Source organism: Akebia trifoliata, chromosome 8 (genome assembly GCF_017979445.1).
Source record: "Akebia trifoliata isolate Shusen 1 chromosome 8, ASM1797944v1, whole genome shotgun sequence".
NCBI classification, from domain to species: Eukaryota; Viridiplantae; Streptophyta; class Magnoliopsida; order Ranunculales; family Lardizabalaceae; genus Akebia; species Akebia trifoliata.
Genome location: NC_141382.1, coordinates 19,920,278 through 19,937,242, shown reverse-complemented (window position 1 = coordinate 19,937,242; position 16,965 = coordinate 19,920,278). Strand labels below are relative to the sequence as shown.

Here is a 16,965-nt window from a genome sequence, read left to right as displayed (position 1 = left end):
CACATACCACTACGAATTTTCTTTTCAATGCATTTGGTTCACCTACCTCCCCATAAGTTCCAGATTGTCCAAAGATATACTTGGAGAAGAATAGCAAAAACCATAACTTAAAACCAACTTCAAATCTCAACGAGGAACTCAACAACTCAAAAATAGTAGAACAACCTATCTTTTTTATCAATCCCACACCAATCCAATCCAAGTTTTCAACTAAATCATTGAAGAAAATAACAAATTCAATCAGAAAATTAGCAAAAGCTTCAAACATCATGAAGAAACTCAACCACAAATCCTGAACATATAACAATCATCAATTTTCAGTTTTTTTACCCATTCCACACCTATCCAATTACAATTTTAAATAAATACAAAAACAACTAGAAATCCCATAGAAATCAGAAAACTTGTCATCCAAAGCTGCAAACAATATAAATAAACTCACCCACAATGAAAATCCAATAGAATCAAAAGAGATTTCCATGCTTTTAGATTCAATCCCAATAACAAAACCAATTCAAGTTTTTGACAGAAAACATTAAATAAAATAAAATTCGTGAAAATGTAGGGATACAAGTTGCAAGTTGTTCATTTTTTCTATCAAACCCAACCCCAACAAGACCCATAAATTAGTTGCAGGAGATCCCATAGTTTTTTGTTCAGATTTGGAGTGGAGAGGGTGAGAGAAGGGTATACACTGAGGCAACAAAATCTAGAGCAGAGAGTGGAGATTTTACCTTTGTGAGTGATGAGGAAACCCAAGATTCCCGATCTGTAGAGAGTGTTGAGCGATCGATTTGTGTGAGCCGAGAGAGATCGATTTGTGTGAGCCGCGACTGATCTAAGAAGAAGGAAGCCGAGAATGAGAATAAAGAGTGACGACGAGGGGTTTACCCTTGAGAGATCGATTTGTGTGAGCCAAGATTGAGAGTGGAGAGTGACGAGGAGGTGTTTACAGTCGTTCAACGTTGACGAGGAGGTGTGAGCCGAGAGAGATCTAAGAAGAACGAAGCCGAGAGTGAGAGTAGAGAGTGACGAAGAGGGTTTACAGTCATTCGACGTTGACGAGGAGGTGTGAGTCGAGAGAGATCTAAGAAGAACGAAGTCGAGAGTGAGAGTAGAGAGTGACGAGGAGGGTTTACAGTCGTTCGAAGTCGATAACGAAATAGTGTTACGGTTTTTTTTGTTGGAAATAGAATAAAAGATTAAGGGCTTTTTGGTCATTATTCCATAGCCGTTTTCGGTGTTCGGCTCTGTATAGAAGCAAATGAAAGAAGCCTCTCTCTAACGTCTCTGAATAAGAGCTGATTTTTAACTTTTATTGATTTTCATTGGAGCTAAAAGAGCTCAAACGAACATTGCTTATGGAGCTTTTTTGGCTTAAAAGCTAAAAAAGTAAATTGAGCTGGCTTTTCTATTCCAAACGAACAGCCCCTCAGTCACCCAAGTATGGCAGAGACTGGCCATAGAATCATGAACTAACGGTGGAGTTTCACATCGGTGAAGTATTGGATCAATTGTATCTTGACTGAGATGTTCACATTAGTCGTGATCTTCAACTCTCTATTAAAGTACTCTGTCATTATATGTTATATTATGAGTTGATGTTGTATGTTTTTGTTTTATTTCACAATTATTAAAATCTTTTTGAGGGATTTATGTTTTAATAAACTTTTTTTTTATTATTAGTAAAGATGAATTTATTGAAAAGAACAACGAGGGGGGTCGAGAAGACCAACCCACAACAAAGAGGGAAAACAAGAAAAGTAAACAATGTTTTAATAAACTTGCATTGTTTACAAATGAATTAGTGTGATTAATCTGTAGATTAGGATTATGATTTAGAAAATACATTTCTTGGTGAGTAACACCCGTGTTACTCACCCTACCAATCATCTCAGTTTCAGGAAGTTCCAATGATCGATGATCAATTTAATGATTGTTGTAGTTTGAAGATTACTCGGTTTGTGTATGTGAGTGTCGGTAGATGGTAGGTCCGTTTATGTTGAGAGAGCAGGTTAGTATATTCTTGACAGTAGGTGCCATGATTTCTTTCTGTTATATACAAATAAAGGGTGTTGTGAGATAGGATTGTTGTTTTGTTTATGTATCGCATAACTATATGCTTCCGTTGCAATACATAATGTTATTGTTTGAAATTATTGAGTTATATGTATTTATCACTGTATGGAAAATATCTCACACCTTAAGATTCTAACACTTAATCATGGGGATGCGTGATAAGATTTTGGGACGTGACAGGGGGAGAGAGAAGCATAGAGGGAGTTAAGATAAGTTGTGTTATCTTACATGGGAGCCAAAACATGCTTTTCTTGTGATGGGCTCTTAGGACATGCCCTTCCAAGTGCCCAAATGATTAGTTTGTTGCACGACGTGCTCTGTAGTCTCTACCAAGTCCTCTCTATCATTGTTGTGGCACCTATCTTTCCATAAAGCCGTTTTGCATGAAGACACCAACTATGACTTTCTCCTATCCAATATGTTGTGTCTCTTAGATGGGGTATTAGATCACTTTTTCTGTTTTTTTTGGAATGATAAACATACTTTTAGGTTTACTTGGGAAGAGCTATTATATCTTTGAGACGTGTGTTTCCATGGTGTTTGCATGGCATCTGGATGCCACATGTCAGCCAGTGACATGCTATCTATGGGGCAATTCATCTAGGACAATCTACACTAACAAGATTAATTAGAGGTCTCTTTGAATGTGTTATTCATGTATGTAAGTGGGTGTAATATTTGACTCACCCAAAACCATGATATTTAGTTGTATAGATTGCATTGAAACCCATTGGTGATTTATAGAATATTTTTAAATACATAAAAACCGTAATTTCCTGAATATTGGAGAACTTGTGGAAATGGGAAGCTAATAACATATATTTCAATGTCTGATTATATTACAACTGTCCTAATAGCATATATTTGTGCATATTATAGATTTGTAGATTATGTAAGATTCTTGACTAATTCCTAACTGATATTTTTTAATAATTAATAAATACTAATTATTTTTTGCCAGGATAATTTGAAGATTCCTTTAGTATATAAATATTCCTTATTATTATTATTATTATTATTATTATTATTATTATGTTCTGTGGTGTGTATATTCTAATATTTGCTTATGGGGAAATGACCCACAAATCAATTGAAAACAATAAAAGTGTTATACCCGACATTGTACTGGTTGACATCCTCTTGGTCAATAGATGTTGACCAGTATAAGTTTGAGCATATTTTCTTGGAGATGCATTTTACATAAGAACTGTTGTTCCCTGACAAATTTATTTTGCATATGGATGTGATAAAGTTCCAAAAATTGGGAAAATGTGGGGAACAGGTTGGAAACTTTGGGAAACACCCAGTAAATGATAGCTGAAATGAACTGGAAACACTGAGATTCTGTTTGAGAAGCTTTTTTTTTTTTATTGGTAAAAAGCTTTATTTCATAATGCAAAAATTTGGGGCCTATTTTTGGCTTCCTTTCTTGCATCATTTCTTGTGCTTGATTGACAATTTGATTTCATGTATGCCACAAGCATGTTCCTTGACTGTGTAATCTTTCACAAGAATGAGGAATAATTCATTGCATAGATTCCTATTACGAAATATACAATTATTGCTTCCTTTGAATGGCTGAATAATCGGAACACAGATTAAAATCGATTGTTGAGATGGATTATTAATTAAAGTAGAAAATATTTACTCAACCCAAAGAACATGTTAATGTTCTTGGGTTGGAAGATGGACTTGAAATCATTAGGGAGTCTTTAGGCCAGGATTTCTTTACGCAAAGGTGTTTAAGCATAGATCATCTTGAATCTGATCTAAGTATGATTTATCTAGGTCGAATATAGTAGGTGAGGAGGTTCATCTTAGACTTCAATCCATTGGAGTTGGACAAATCCTTGAAAAGAATCCATTAAAGCAATAAAGAACTCAAAGAGGTTAAGAAATTACATTAAAACAATAAAGTAAATCTTGCTCTAGCTTCTCCACCTCTTTGATGGATGGAGACTAGCTTAATATCATTGCAAGAACTATAAGAGAAAAGAAGCGAACGAAACTAATATTCATTGATGAACTTTGGATTACAACCTCTCCTCTCATAATCTCCAAAAATTACAGGGAAAATAAAGTCTACAATAAAGCAAAAAGAATAACATCTATTTTGAATTAGAAAAATGATGCTCTTATGGGAACTAGAGGGTCCCTATTTATAACTTTCTAACTCGATTAGGGTATCTGTGAAAAGCACTTTAGGGTTTCTAATACACGACAATGAGGGAAGAAGATGAAAATAGGAGTGGGTTAGGAAATTTGGTTTGGGATTGGGCTAGGATAAGGTAAAACCAAAAGGATTTGGGTGTTAAGGTTTAATTTTGACGTTTTGCAATTATGACCACAATCCCAATGGCCTAAAAATATAATTTTTTTTGCAATTATGATATTTTCAACAGAGTAGAGGAAATGGTTAAAGGTTAATGTTTATAGGGTAAGGATTAAATGTTAAGATAATGGGGAAAAGATTAATGGTTGGGGAAAAAAAGATTTCAAGAATCCAAGGATTCAAGAACTCAAGATTGCTTGAAAAATCAATAAAACAAAGTTTATGGGTTGATTTCTTGAAAGGATTAGAGGGTTCTTGATGGATTTTTGATCTCTCACAAATAAACAAAAAAATATAGAGAAAAAGGATTGAAGAAGAATATTAAAAAAAAGAAAAAGAAAAAAATGATATTTACTTTGGAATCATCCCTCAATGATTTTCATGGCATCAACCACATGGAATGCACCAACATTCAAAACAAGAAAACAAAATGACGTGAATAGTATCTAGACTTGAATCAAATTCCTAAACTGACCTAATAATAAACTTTTATAAAAAAATGAAATAGACCCATGACTAAAGCCCAAAAGTCAAAATAAAATAAAATCCTAAAACTAAAATATGACCCAAATAGGTTAGGCCCTTGAACTTTGATGTCGCCATCAATTCTCCCTTGGTTGCAGGGGCGGAGCCAGGATTTTCTTGTAGTGTGGGCAAACTATGGTTAGTCATATAGTTGAAGAACTTGAAGATGAATGGTTTTAGGGAGAAATTCAGAGATTTTTTATTAGTAGTTGAAGAAAAGGATATTTCGGTAATTTCCAATTAGTATATGAGAAGGCCCGATCAAGTGGCTCACCAACAAAGAATTGAAAGGGGGAGGGGCAAAAATTGGAGGGAGGTGAAGGGTGTGGGGGCAAATAGGGAGAGAGGTGAGGGAGTGAGGACAAATGGGGCATGTAATTAGTTGAAAATATAGGAGTGTCTCAAAGTTCTGTGGGGGCAATTGCCCCCACCAACTTCTTACTAGCTTTGCCCTTGCTTGGTTGGAAAAAACTCATCCTTGAGTTTTGAAATGCTCAAGGATGATCATGATAATTTGTGACTTGTCCCTTTTGACTAAGAGTTATCCTTGCGTCTTGATGTCGCGTTGAATGATGAATTTCAAGTTGCGATATTTTATCTTGGAAAAATATTTAGTGTACTCATCTGAGATGATTAAGTCAATGTGAGGTACTGATAGTATAGCTATATTATGGACATGAGTTGTATATGTTATCTCCAAAAGATTTTTAGGCTCCTTTGATGGGTTGTCGATTTCAAGACCTTGTTCCCGTGTTAGTTCTAAAATTGTAGGCATTCCATCTTCTAAAGTTATTTTCTCATCTACCTTTTTCACAACCTGCTCTTAGACTAATGGTACTGTAGGAGTTGACTTCCATGAAAATATTTTGAGTAGATATCGTTTGTATGAAGCAACACGTAAAATACCTTGCTCTACATTAAAAGTAATACGTTCACGTGAGATCCAACTACGTCCCAACACAATATAACATTCCTCTAAAGGATTGACCTAACACTTAGTACTATTGATGAACTTTCCTTGACAAAATTGAACAACGAAATCTCTACAATAATATCCACAAAATTTCTTATTTTCAATATTTTGTAAGATCTTCTCAACGAAACTTGTTGAAATGAGGTTCTTTCCATAATCATCACTACACAATACCTTGAATGTCTTCCCTGAAGGTAAAACAAATCTAGTTTTAACTTCCAATACCGTCAATCCTCAACGCAATTTGCTAATTTGTGTCGTTTGAACCTAGGTTCTAATACTAATTTGATGCAGGAGGGTAGGGGAAGAAGAGGAAAAAATGGGTGGTTAGGGATCTGTTTGGGATTTGGATTTAGGTTAGGATTTAGGCGACAATAGAAAATGGGTTTCCTAAATCCCAATTGGCTATTAAGATGTAAAATGCAAAATTTTGTAAATTACGATATTTTGGTTGGGGTTGGATATGGGTTAAAGGAAACAAGAGCTTATAGGCCAATGATTAAATGTTAAGAGAATGGGGAAAGGATTAAGGGTCGAGGAAAATGATTTTCAAGAATTCTAGAACCAAAGTTAAAAGAATTTAAGAATTCAAGATACCTTGACAAATCAAGAAAACATAGTTTATGGATTGGTTTCTTGAAAGGATTAAAGGGGTCTTGATGGTTTCTTGATCTATTACATATTAATAAAAAAATTGTAGAAAAGATGGATTGAGGAAAAAGATTGAAGATAATAAAAAGATTAAAGAAAACGATATATTTACCTTGGAATCACCCTAATGATCTCCATGACATCAACCACATTGAAAATACTAACATTCAAAACGAAAAACAAAAAAAATAATTCAATTTTTTTTTATTCATTTATCAACTATCTGAAATCAATTACAATAGCCACATATAGGCTAGACACAAAATCCTAATCCTAAAATTATATAAAAATGGACACTTTTGACTTTGAGATGCAAATCCCGTGTAGAGCTGATACTCTATCAGTATTTTAATCATAATTTTCTCAAAACTCATCAAAATCACAAAATCGTGGGCTTGTTGGATATGTAACTGAATAACCTTTCAAACGACACCAAAATCAACTTAATACGAAAAGTTTTGAACCTTCAAAATAAGGTTTAAATAAAAGTGACGTGAATAGTACTTAGACTTAAATCAAATTCCTAAACTTACCAAATAATGAATTTCTAGATTAGATAAGACTAGAAAAATGAAATGGGGCCATAGCTAAAGTCCAATATTTAAAATAAAATAAAATCCAAAAATAAAACATGACCCATGAACTCTGATGTCCCTATCAGTTTCCATCATTGTTGCATGTTAAGTGGTTTGCAGAGAACTAAAAACATTGTGAAAATAGAAAATCATGTACTTATCAGTTATCACAGGATATAAAAATTTGGATGTTTTTATATCTGATTGGACTACTGTTACTCCTCTTAAGGTCCTTCGCTTGTTTTCATATGTATCTTTTCAGTTGTTTTTCTAAGATAGTCATTGCTTTTTTCAACTTCCTGAACGTACCGATAATGAGATAAAGAATTACTGGAATACCCAAATCAAGAGACGTCAACGTGCTGGTTACTACTTTACCCTTCTGACATGTGTTTGCAGGCATTGAATGAGAATCAGTGGACTCAGAACACTACCGAGTTCGGTTGTGAGGATACGGTACATCACAACCTCTTGCAAGCAGATAATTGTGAGATTCCTGATGTCATATTTGAGGATTTTAAGGGCAGTCAAGGGATTTTTTCCTATGCGCCGCCTGCATTTTCTGATATTTCTGATAGTAGCATGTTGATTCAAGGTCTGGGTTCATCTCAAAGTTTCAGCTACTTGTCCCCCCCAGCAATGCATCAGCCCAAGAGACTTCGTGAATCAGAGACTTTGTTCCATGGTTTTAATGGTAGTAGTGTCCTCAATGGTCTTCCACCAATTGATCAGTTTCAGGATTACACTTGTGAAAAGACTGATCACCAACTCGGGTTATCTTTTCCTTATGATCCTCCTGACCCTAACAGCAAGAATCCTCCAGAATTTTGTTCAACACCTGGTAGCCATGCCCTTTTAAATGGCAATTTCTTTGCTTCTAAGCCCATTCCTGGGTCTTTGAAGTTGGAGCTCCCTTCACTCCAATATCCAGAAACTGGTCTAGGTAGTTGGGACATGTCTCCTCCCCAGTTGCCTTCACTTGATTTTGTTGATGCTTCTATCCAATCTCCCTCACCAAGTGGGCCGGTGCAATCATATTCTCTCTCGGCATGGAACAATGACCTGTTGGAAGCATTACTTCATGAATCAGAGAATTTAAAATCATCTGAGAAGAGCTCAAATTCTTCTATTGTCACATCGAATATAGTAGACATTTCGACCCCGAATCTATGGGAGACGGGATGGGAAGAATGTTGTGATCCCATTTCTCCTATTAGCGGAAGCTCATTGGATGAAAAGTTGCTTGCCAAAGCTTTTCCTGGTGAGTTTTCTCTCATAAATCTATAAAAATGATGAATTATTTTACCATTGTTACAATGGGAATACATATTCTGATTTGTGATTTCTGCAGGATCCGATGTTATGCCAAAAACCATCGAACATTTTTCAGTTACAAATGGAGAGAAAGGAATATCTAAAGAATTGGATTTTTCTAGGCCTGATGCCATACTTGGTGCGGCTTGGTTTGAGTAGAGTTCTGAGTGTGCTAAGGACCAATCTATCGTGATTGACGCAATAGCGACCTTTCTTGGAGAAGATTTCTCCAGTGATTACAGGCACATAACTTCTGTAACTTCTACAATAAATCAAGGATGGGGGCTCCACTCTTATCCATGGAATATCATGCCTGCTGTCTGTCAACTTTCTGAATTTACTTGAAAGCTTCATGGTGCTTGATTCATCTTGAAGATTGGATTGGGTTTCTTGAAAGAAAAACAGAAGGTCGATGGAGTTGACATTAATGGTATGATGTGGAAGTTGTAGCTAATTTGTTTGTGGCTTTTGTATTTTGGACATTTTAGTATTTGCCTCTCAAGCCCGACCAATGCATAACTTGCATGATTGGTGGACAGCATAGGATATAAAAGTTTGAGCAAGCTTCATAGAATAACTTGCAATCTTGTTGTAGAACATTGCCATTAGAGTCTCAGTTATTTGATGTGATTAGGGTAACACACTGTAGATTTTATACACAACTCGTTTTCATGTTTTGATATTAAGTACGAATGGTGTTAGAGAATGCCTCGAAAATGGATTTTCTTTCTATTTTATTGTGGATGGATTTGATGGGTTATTGATTCTTTCCTTTTGCCACTATTAATTTTTCTACCCCAATTCCAAAACCAATTTGACCTTCATTGGTTCTCATTCTCTGCTTTCCCATTGTTCATGGCTTAGTTATCCCTCCTTGCCCATCACAAACCTTCAATTGGTCAGTTGGATTCCTCTGAAATAAGAGATCTTAGTCTACACTTGTAGCTTTCTGTACTTTTTCACTTTATTTTTTGGCCCCTTGTTTTTGAACTTGAGCAGCAACTGTAATCTTATGGGACATTGTTGGTTTTTGCTACTACTGTTATCTTTTCATGCCTTAAGTTTAAACTTTCTTGGTGGCTTTAAACATGATCTCAAAGTTGCATTGCAATTGAGCTATGGATCCAAGTCCAAAATATTAGGAAATAAACATTTGGGTGGTAGAGTTGTTGGCTGTTGGGTGGGTGTGCTAGTGGAAAAAGATAACAGCTGCTCAAGTTCATACACAAGTGAAAAAATGATGTTTTGGGAAGAGTTTGTGACTATTAAGGATTGTGGTCCTAATACCAAGGTCCTCGTCATAGCTTTTGCTGAAATGCCTTTTCTTTTCCCCCAGCCCGAGTTGAGGGTACATTTATTTATCCTCGGTGCTCACGGCAGAGAAGTATCACAAATTGGAGGACAATGCTATCTTGATGCTGAAGAGGATGGAACCTGAATCGATCCAGAAATCCCAAGGTGACGTTGAGCATTCCTGGGATGGCCCTAAAAGAAGAAAATGCACATTATAGTTCTTGTCTTGAAAGTTAAAAAGGATTTCCTCCAAAAGTTGTTTGAAAGACATTACTTGTACACTGTTACATGGACAAAAGTATTCCTCCAAAAGTTGTTTGAAAGACATTACTTGTACATTGTTACATGGACAAAAGTATGACGACTGACAAGAGGTCCGGTGCATAAATTGAACCACCACACGGTGACTGCCTAGGCCGTCAAATCGAATCAAGCAGGGGGTAGAACAACGATCATTAGCTGATCCAAGAGTAGGAGTCATCAAGAAGTATGCAGATAGTGACGATGGCAATTCTGGTTTTTTTTCGGAGGGTCGATTTGAGAGTCACTATCTATTTTTATGGTACATAGGTCAGGTTACGAAATCTAAAAGGTGTTAGGCATCGATTCTGTCCAAACTGACAGCATCTACCATGATCCATAAACTTTTTTTTTCCATCTATTCAATCTAATTGGAACATAGCCAAGATGCTAAAAATAATTATGAGTGGGTGAGACAGTGATAAGATGACCCAACTATTGGGTCTCGTTGATGTTATTGCACAACTAGATGATCGTCAGAACACGTTGGAGGAAAAATTGGTGACCTTCAATGCTAAAGTAGTTAACCTTGAAGAAGATACCCAAGGATCCCTAGCCAACTTATAGGAGCAGATCACGGAGCTCACTACGAAGGTATGTCTCCTGGTCAGAGCCATCGGTAATGAATGGCCTACCAATAGTGAAGCTCCTCCCTCGTGCTTACGAGTCCCCGAGCTACGCTTCTTTAGTGGTGCACGTGATACGAAAGAGCTCGAGAATTTCCTGTTTGATATGGAGTAGTACTTTCATGCAGCTTGTTCAGATTCAGAAGAGGTAAGGTCACAACACTTTCTATGTATCTTGCAGGTGATGCCAAAGTATGGTGGCGAAAAAAAGTACACTGAGATGGAAAGTGGCTAATATTCCACCTATACATGGGATGACCTTAAAATGAGCTGAAGAATCAATTTCTACTAGAGAATATGGAATTCATTGCCTGTCAAAAGTTGAGGCAACTCCACCAGACAGGTACTGTGCACGACTACATCAAGCAATTTTTCGCCTAAATGCTTGATATCCGTGACATGTCAGAGAAAGACAAGCTGTTCTCATTTCAAGAAGGGCTCAAGCCTTGGGTTCAAACAAAAGTACAGAGGTAACGTGTGCAAGATTTCACGACTGCTATTGTCGCAGCTGAGCGGTTGACGGATTATTCCCCCGTGGATGGGAGTAGGAAGAAGGTACACCCTCAATCGAAGGGGTACTCTCCGCAGTGTGAACACACCAATGGGTATTCCAAAGGTAAAAATGGAGGATCCAGACACAGTACTAACAGGAGATCCCAACAGGATTCCTCCCCTTTGAAGAACATAGGTACCTAGTCTACCAATCACCGCAATAAGTTTCAATGTTATTTGTGTGGTGGTCCTCATAAGATGTTCAAGTGTTCGTAGAGAAGTAAGTTGAGCGCACTATTAATCTCCCAAAGTGACCTTAGTCACGAGAGTACAAGTGGACAAGATGATGATGATTTTTCTCACATGGGAGCAATGCATTTATTGAATGCACTCAAGCAGACTTCTGAGACTCTGAAGATCCGTCAACGGAAATATCTCATGTATGTAGACATCGAGATTGGTGGTAAGTCTACCCAGGCAATGGTTGATACGGGAGCTACGCATAGCTTCATTTCCCCTATAGAGGCGAAACGCCTCAATACCCAACTCTAGAAAGATTCAAGCCAAATGAAAACTATAAACTCTGAGGCCACTCCTATCCAAGGGTCGACCAAGTTTGTGGCCGTCAAGATAGGCACATGGAAAGGTAAGCTTGATTTACTCGCAATTCCACTCGATGAATTTAAAGTCATCATTGGGATGGGCTTTTTACTATAGAATAGGGCTGTACCAATGCCATTCGCCAACACATTGGGCATGCTAGGTAAATGTCCAAGCTTTATTCCCATCTCCACAGGTAAGAAAGAGGGAAAGATGATTTTAACCCTTCAATTGAAGAAAGGTGAGCAAACTTACATTGCTACCTTACAAGTTGAACCTGATGATCAGGACCATAGTTCAACTCCCACACTGGTAAAACAGGTATTGATAGAATTTGATGATATGATGTCGAATGAGCTTCCTAAGGCCCTACCGTTACGTAGGCCAATTGATCATCAAATCGAATTAGTACATGGTACCATGCCTCCTACAAATAGACCATATAAGATGAGTCTTCTGGAGCTAGCTGAGTTATGCAAGCAACTTAATGGACTTCTGGAATCTGGATTCATTAGACCTTCAAAAGCACCTTATGGGATGTCTATTTGGTTCCAGAAGAAACATGATGGGTTATTGTGATTTTGTGTAGATTACCGAGTATTGAACAAGGTTATCGTCAAGAACAAGTATCATATCCCATTGATTGTCGATTTGTTTGATCAACTTGGAGCAGCGAAGTATTTTTCAAAATTGGATTTGAGATCAGGTTACTATCAAATACTGGTTACAGAAAGAGATGAGCTGAAAAACTACTTGTTCTATTAGGTATGGTGCCTATGAGTTTTTAGTCATGCCTTTCAGCCTAACCAATGCACCTGCCACGTTCTGCACCTTAATGAATGACCTCTTCAGACAGTACCTTAACAAGTTTGTTGTGGTATATCTTGATAATATTGTGGTTTACAGTTTCACCCTTGAAGAACATGTTCAATATTTACGCAAGGTATTCCAAGTGCTTCGTGACAATCAATTATATGTTAAAGTAGAGAAGTGTTCATTTGCTCAAGAACAGATCATGTTTCTTGGTCACGTTGTGGGCAGTGGATAGATTCAGATAGATATGGAGAAAGTGCGTATTATTGATGAATGGAAAATCCCCTCAATCGTTATAGAACTCAGGTCATTCCTTGGTTTTGTGAACTACTACCGACGTTTCGTCCAAGGGTATTCCAAAAAGGCCGTACCTTTCACAAATATATTGAAAAAAGATAGCACTTGGTCCTGGTTAGACAAGTGCCATGAGGCATTTGAAGACCTTAAGCTTGTTGTTATGCAAGACCTCGTCTTAGCTTTACTCGACATCACCAAGCCATTTGAATTTCAGATAGATGCATCTGACTTTGCTATTGGAGGAATGTTGTTACAGGATAGGCTTCCGCTTGCTTATGAAAGTCGGAAGCTCAATGACGTAAAGAGATGTTATACCGCCCAAGAAAAAGAGCTGTTAGCCGTTATCCATTGCTTGAGAGTTTGGAAACATTAGTTGTTGGGAGCACAAATTCAAGTGAAGACTGATAATGTGGCCGTAAGTCATTTTTTGATTCAAAAGAAGTTGAACCCAAAATAGGCTCGATGGAAAAATTTTCTCATAGAGTTTGACTTGGCCTTGGATTACAAGCCAGGGAAGAACAATAGCATGGCTGATGCCTTGAGTCGCAAAGTAGAGCTAGCAGCACTTCAGTGACAAATTTTTCAAGTTACCAGCACTTTACAGTAGAAAATTCAGAATGATTTGAATAGTAATCTCCAAGAAAAAGTCATAATTGATATGGTGAAGAAGAAGAAAATACACCGTTTTTTACTACAAGATGGGTTGTTATATACCACCAAGAGCCGCATGTATGTTCTACTTGCGGACGAGCCAAGATGAGAACTAATAAGAGATTATCATGACACTTCATGGGTTGGCCATCCAGGATGACGCTGTATATTAGCTCTCTTGAAATGATGATACTACTGGCCAAACATTTGAGATGATATGTTAGACTATGGGAGGACCTGCCTCATTTGCCAGCAAGACAAGATCGAGCGGGACAAACCTATTAGGTTGCTAGAACCTCTTTCAGTCCCTCAAAAGTATTGGAAAAGTGTTTTTATGGACTTTGTGTTAGGTTTACTGAAAGTTGCAGAGTATGGTTCCATCCTAGTAATTGTGGATCGTTTCTCCAAATACATAACGTTTATCTCAGCATTGACTCATTGCTCAGTTGAGAAAACATCACACTTATCCTTCAAGCATGTTATTAAGTATTGGGGTGTGCCTAAGAACATTGTCAATGACCAAGATTCAAGATTCACAGGGAAGTTCTGGACTGAATTATTCAGATTATTTGGGTCTTAGCTTGACTTTTCGACCAACGAACATCCTCAAACAGATGGGTAGATAGAAAGATTTAATGCGATGTTCAAGGAGTATCTAAGGCATTTTGTCATTACCAATCAGAAGGCTTGAATGAATTTTCTTGATGTTGCACAGTTCTGTTTCAACCTTCAGAAGAGCTATTCTTCTAACAAGAATCCTTTTGAACTTATCACTGGCCAACAACCTTTAACTCCTCATACTATTGTTTCAGGCTATTAGGGACAGTATCCAAGGGTGTACATGTTTGCAAAGCTTTGGCAAGACAACAATGAAATTGCTAGATCTTACCTTGAAAAAAATGTCAAAGCGGATGAAGAAATACGTTGATGAACATCGTCGACCAGATCGTTTCAAAGTTGGTGACTTAGTTATACTCAAGATAGATCAATTAAGAAGGTTCAATCGAGTACAACGAGCACATATAAACCTAATACAACGTTCTAGAAGTCCAATGCTCATCCTCTTTTGAATCGGCAAGGTCTCCTATAGCTAAAGTTACCGCACTAGTTACGCAACATTCATTTGGTCTTCCATGCCAGTTGTTTCAAGCCATTTCATACAGATCCATCAGATCCCGCGCGCAGCATTCCAACATGTATACCTTCTTATTCAGCAATCCAGCTAGAGCGTGTTGTTGACAAAGTTCTCATAGAGTGTCAAATTAGTAGCAGTTCAAGCAAGCACCAGCACGTGGAGTACTTCGTCACATGGAAGAACATGCCAGAATGTGAAGCTACCTGAAAAAGTGCAGAGAACCTATAGCCTTTCAAGAAGAAGATTGAAGAGTTTATCAGGGACAATTTGATGAGGACGTCTATAGAATAGGTGGGTGAGACTGTGATGATCATGTACTCTGACACCTAGAGTTAGGTGTAGCTCGTCTCGGAGTCACTCGGAAACACCCATGTAATATATGTAAGACTTACATATGAAGCCATATCAGCCCGTGCCAGGGCATATTGTTAGCTTAGTGGCATTTATGTAATAAGGGAGTATGATCGGCTTCTACTTTTGATGTTTCCTTTTGAAAACCTAGGAAAGGTTTAGCATACACTTTGTAGGAAGGGTGTCTAATACTTCTTCGGCCTATACCCACGTTGACTTCAAGCCCTCGCGCCAAGCTACGTGGAGTCCCGCGTGTCATAGATCATCAGTTGCTTGTAACATACCTATTTGCTTTTGCAACATGTTACACCGTGTAATCAATATTATATCAACAAAGTTGCCTTTAGATTTTATCTCGTATTGTCCTGTTCTCTTGCTTGCTAGCTACGTATTATGTGTGTGGATATTATTTTTATAGGCTTGCTTGTGGATTAGTACCCCTTGCACCACATTACATCGTTTCGAAATAATACGGCTGACCTACACCCATGTTGACTTTAAACCCTCACGCCAAGTTATGTGGAGTCCTGCATGTCATAGATCATCATTTGCTTATAACACACCTATTTGTTTTTGTAACATGTTACACCGTGTAATCAATATTATATCAACAAAGTTGCCTCCGGACTTTGCCTCGTGTTGTCCCGTTCTTTTGCTTGCTAGCTACGTATTGTATGTGTGGATATTATTTTTATAGTCTTGCTTGTGGATTAACACCCCCTTGCGCCACACGACCTCGTTTTAAAAGAACATGGCTGTGACACATTCCTCTTGTCTTATTTCTTAACGGTTTAACATGATCCTCTAATCACTTAATTGCAATATTCCAACGTGTCGACTCGAGGCATAGTCTCAAAGCTTCCTTTTTGCCACTTCATCACCTGTCTACTATAGCGCCGCTCTAGTGACATGACGCCATCTGGCATTTAAGCGTTGAATCAGTCAACTCTCTTTACTCCATTTACAAGGTGCCATGTGGCACTTGGTCTACTCCAATGGTTAACCCCGTGGTGCGACCCCTCTATAGGGGATAATTGATTTTAATTCCAAATTCTTGAGTGTCTTTGGGACTAATGTAAAGGATATCCCAATGTGTTTTGACACACACACAAAAACACAAAAAAAGAGTTGCTATTACCACACCAATTCTTATGTAAATCACCAAAGTACACACAATTGGTGTGGTGCTAGTAAAAGTTGGTGTGGCAATAGTAACTCTAAAAAAATAGTAAAAAAGTGTCAGATTGATTGATTTTAAATTAAAAGGGTTACTAAATATCATGTTTTTAAGCATGAATATTACTGACATCGAAAATAGTTAAAAATGCTGAAAATGCATGAAAAGATTTAAAATACAAATTTTTTTTATAAATATATTAATAAACATTATAACTGAAATCTTTTAACTAAAAAAAAATTATTTTGGTTTTTGATAAAAAATAATACGGTTATAAAGCTTTAAAAAATCCTAGCATGCATGAAAAATTTGTATGATCACTAAGAACACGTTAAAATCATCAAAACTTATAGATCTTCCAAAAAATGATTGTAGATGGCTCTCCTTAGAAAATGGATAAAGGTCCTTTCAAATGTCCTATTTGACCTCTTTTTATAGGGATCCAAGCCTATTACATTTAACTATTTGAAACATATACGTCCTCCAGTACACATCATTCTACCGTCTTTTAATTGTCTTAGATGGTGCCTTGACATTGATTTTATTCTTATTTTCATTTGCTGATGTGGCACCCTTTCCACATGTCTTCCCATTGACATCTTATTCTTTGATTGTGTTCTCTCTATAAGCGCACATGTTCTGTTCGCCTTTTCATCTTATCCTTAACGACTTCCGATTCCCTTTGTAACGGTGTCATGTGACTTGGGTCGTGGTTTCTACATTTAAATCTTCGCTTCTTTGGTATGCCACATCATCCATTTCTACTTTATCCTTCCCTCTA

The 16,965-nt window shown here is 37.2% G+C and overlaps 1 protein-coding gene across 5 annotated transcripts in view; it reads left to right on the top strand.

Annotated features, from left to right (window-relative positions):
* LOC147396350 (transcription factor GAMYB-like) overlaps positions 1-12,527 on the top strand; it is a 35,574-nt gene extending 23,047 nt beyond the window's left edge. For 4 of the 5 annotated variants that reach the window (XM_086449996.1, XM_086449997.1, XM_086449995.1 and 1 more), the window contains exons 3-4: positions 7,535-8,396; positions 8,487-12,527. In XM_086449996.1, coding sequence (XP_086306122.1) covers positions 7,535-8,396; positions 8,487-8,608 — 984 coding nt within the window. In that variant the 3' untranslated portion in view covers positions 8,609-12,527. Of the gene's footprint in view, positions 1-7,534 lie in introns of all 5 variants that reach the window. The other variant, XM_086449998.1, reaches the window with a different exon arrangement.
* The last annotated feature ends 4,438 nt before the right edge of the window (positions 12,528-16,965 follow it).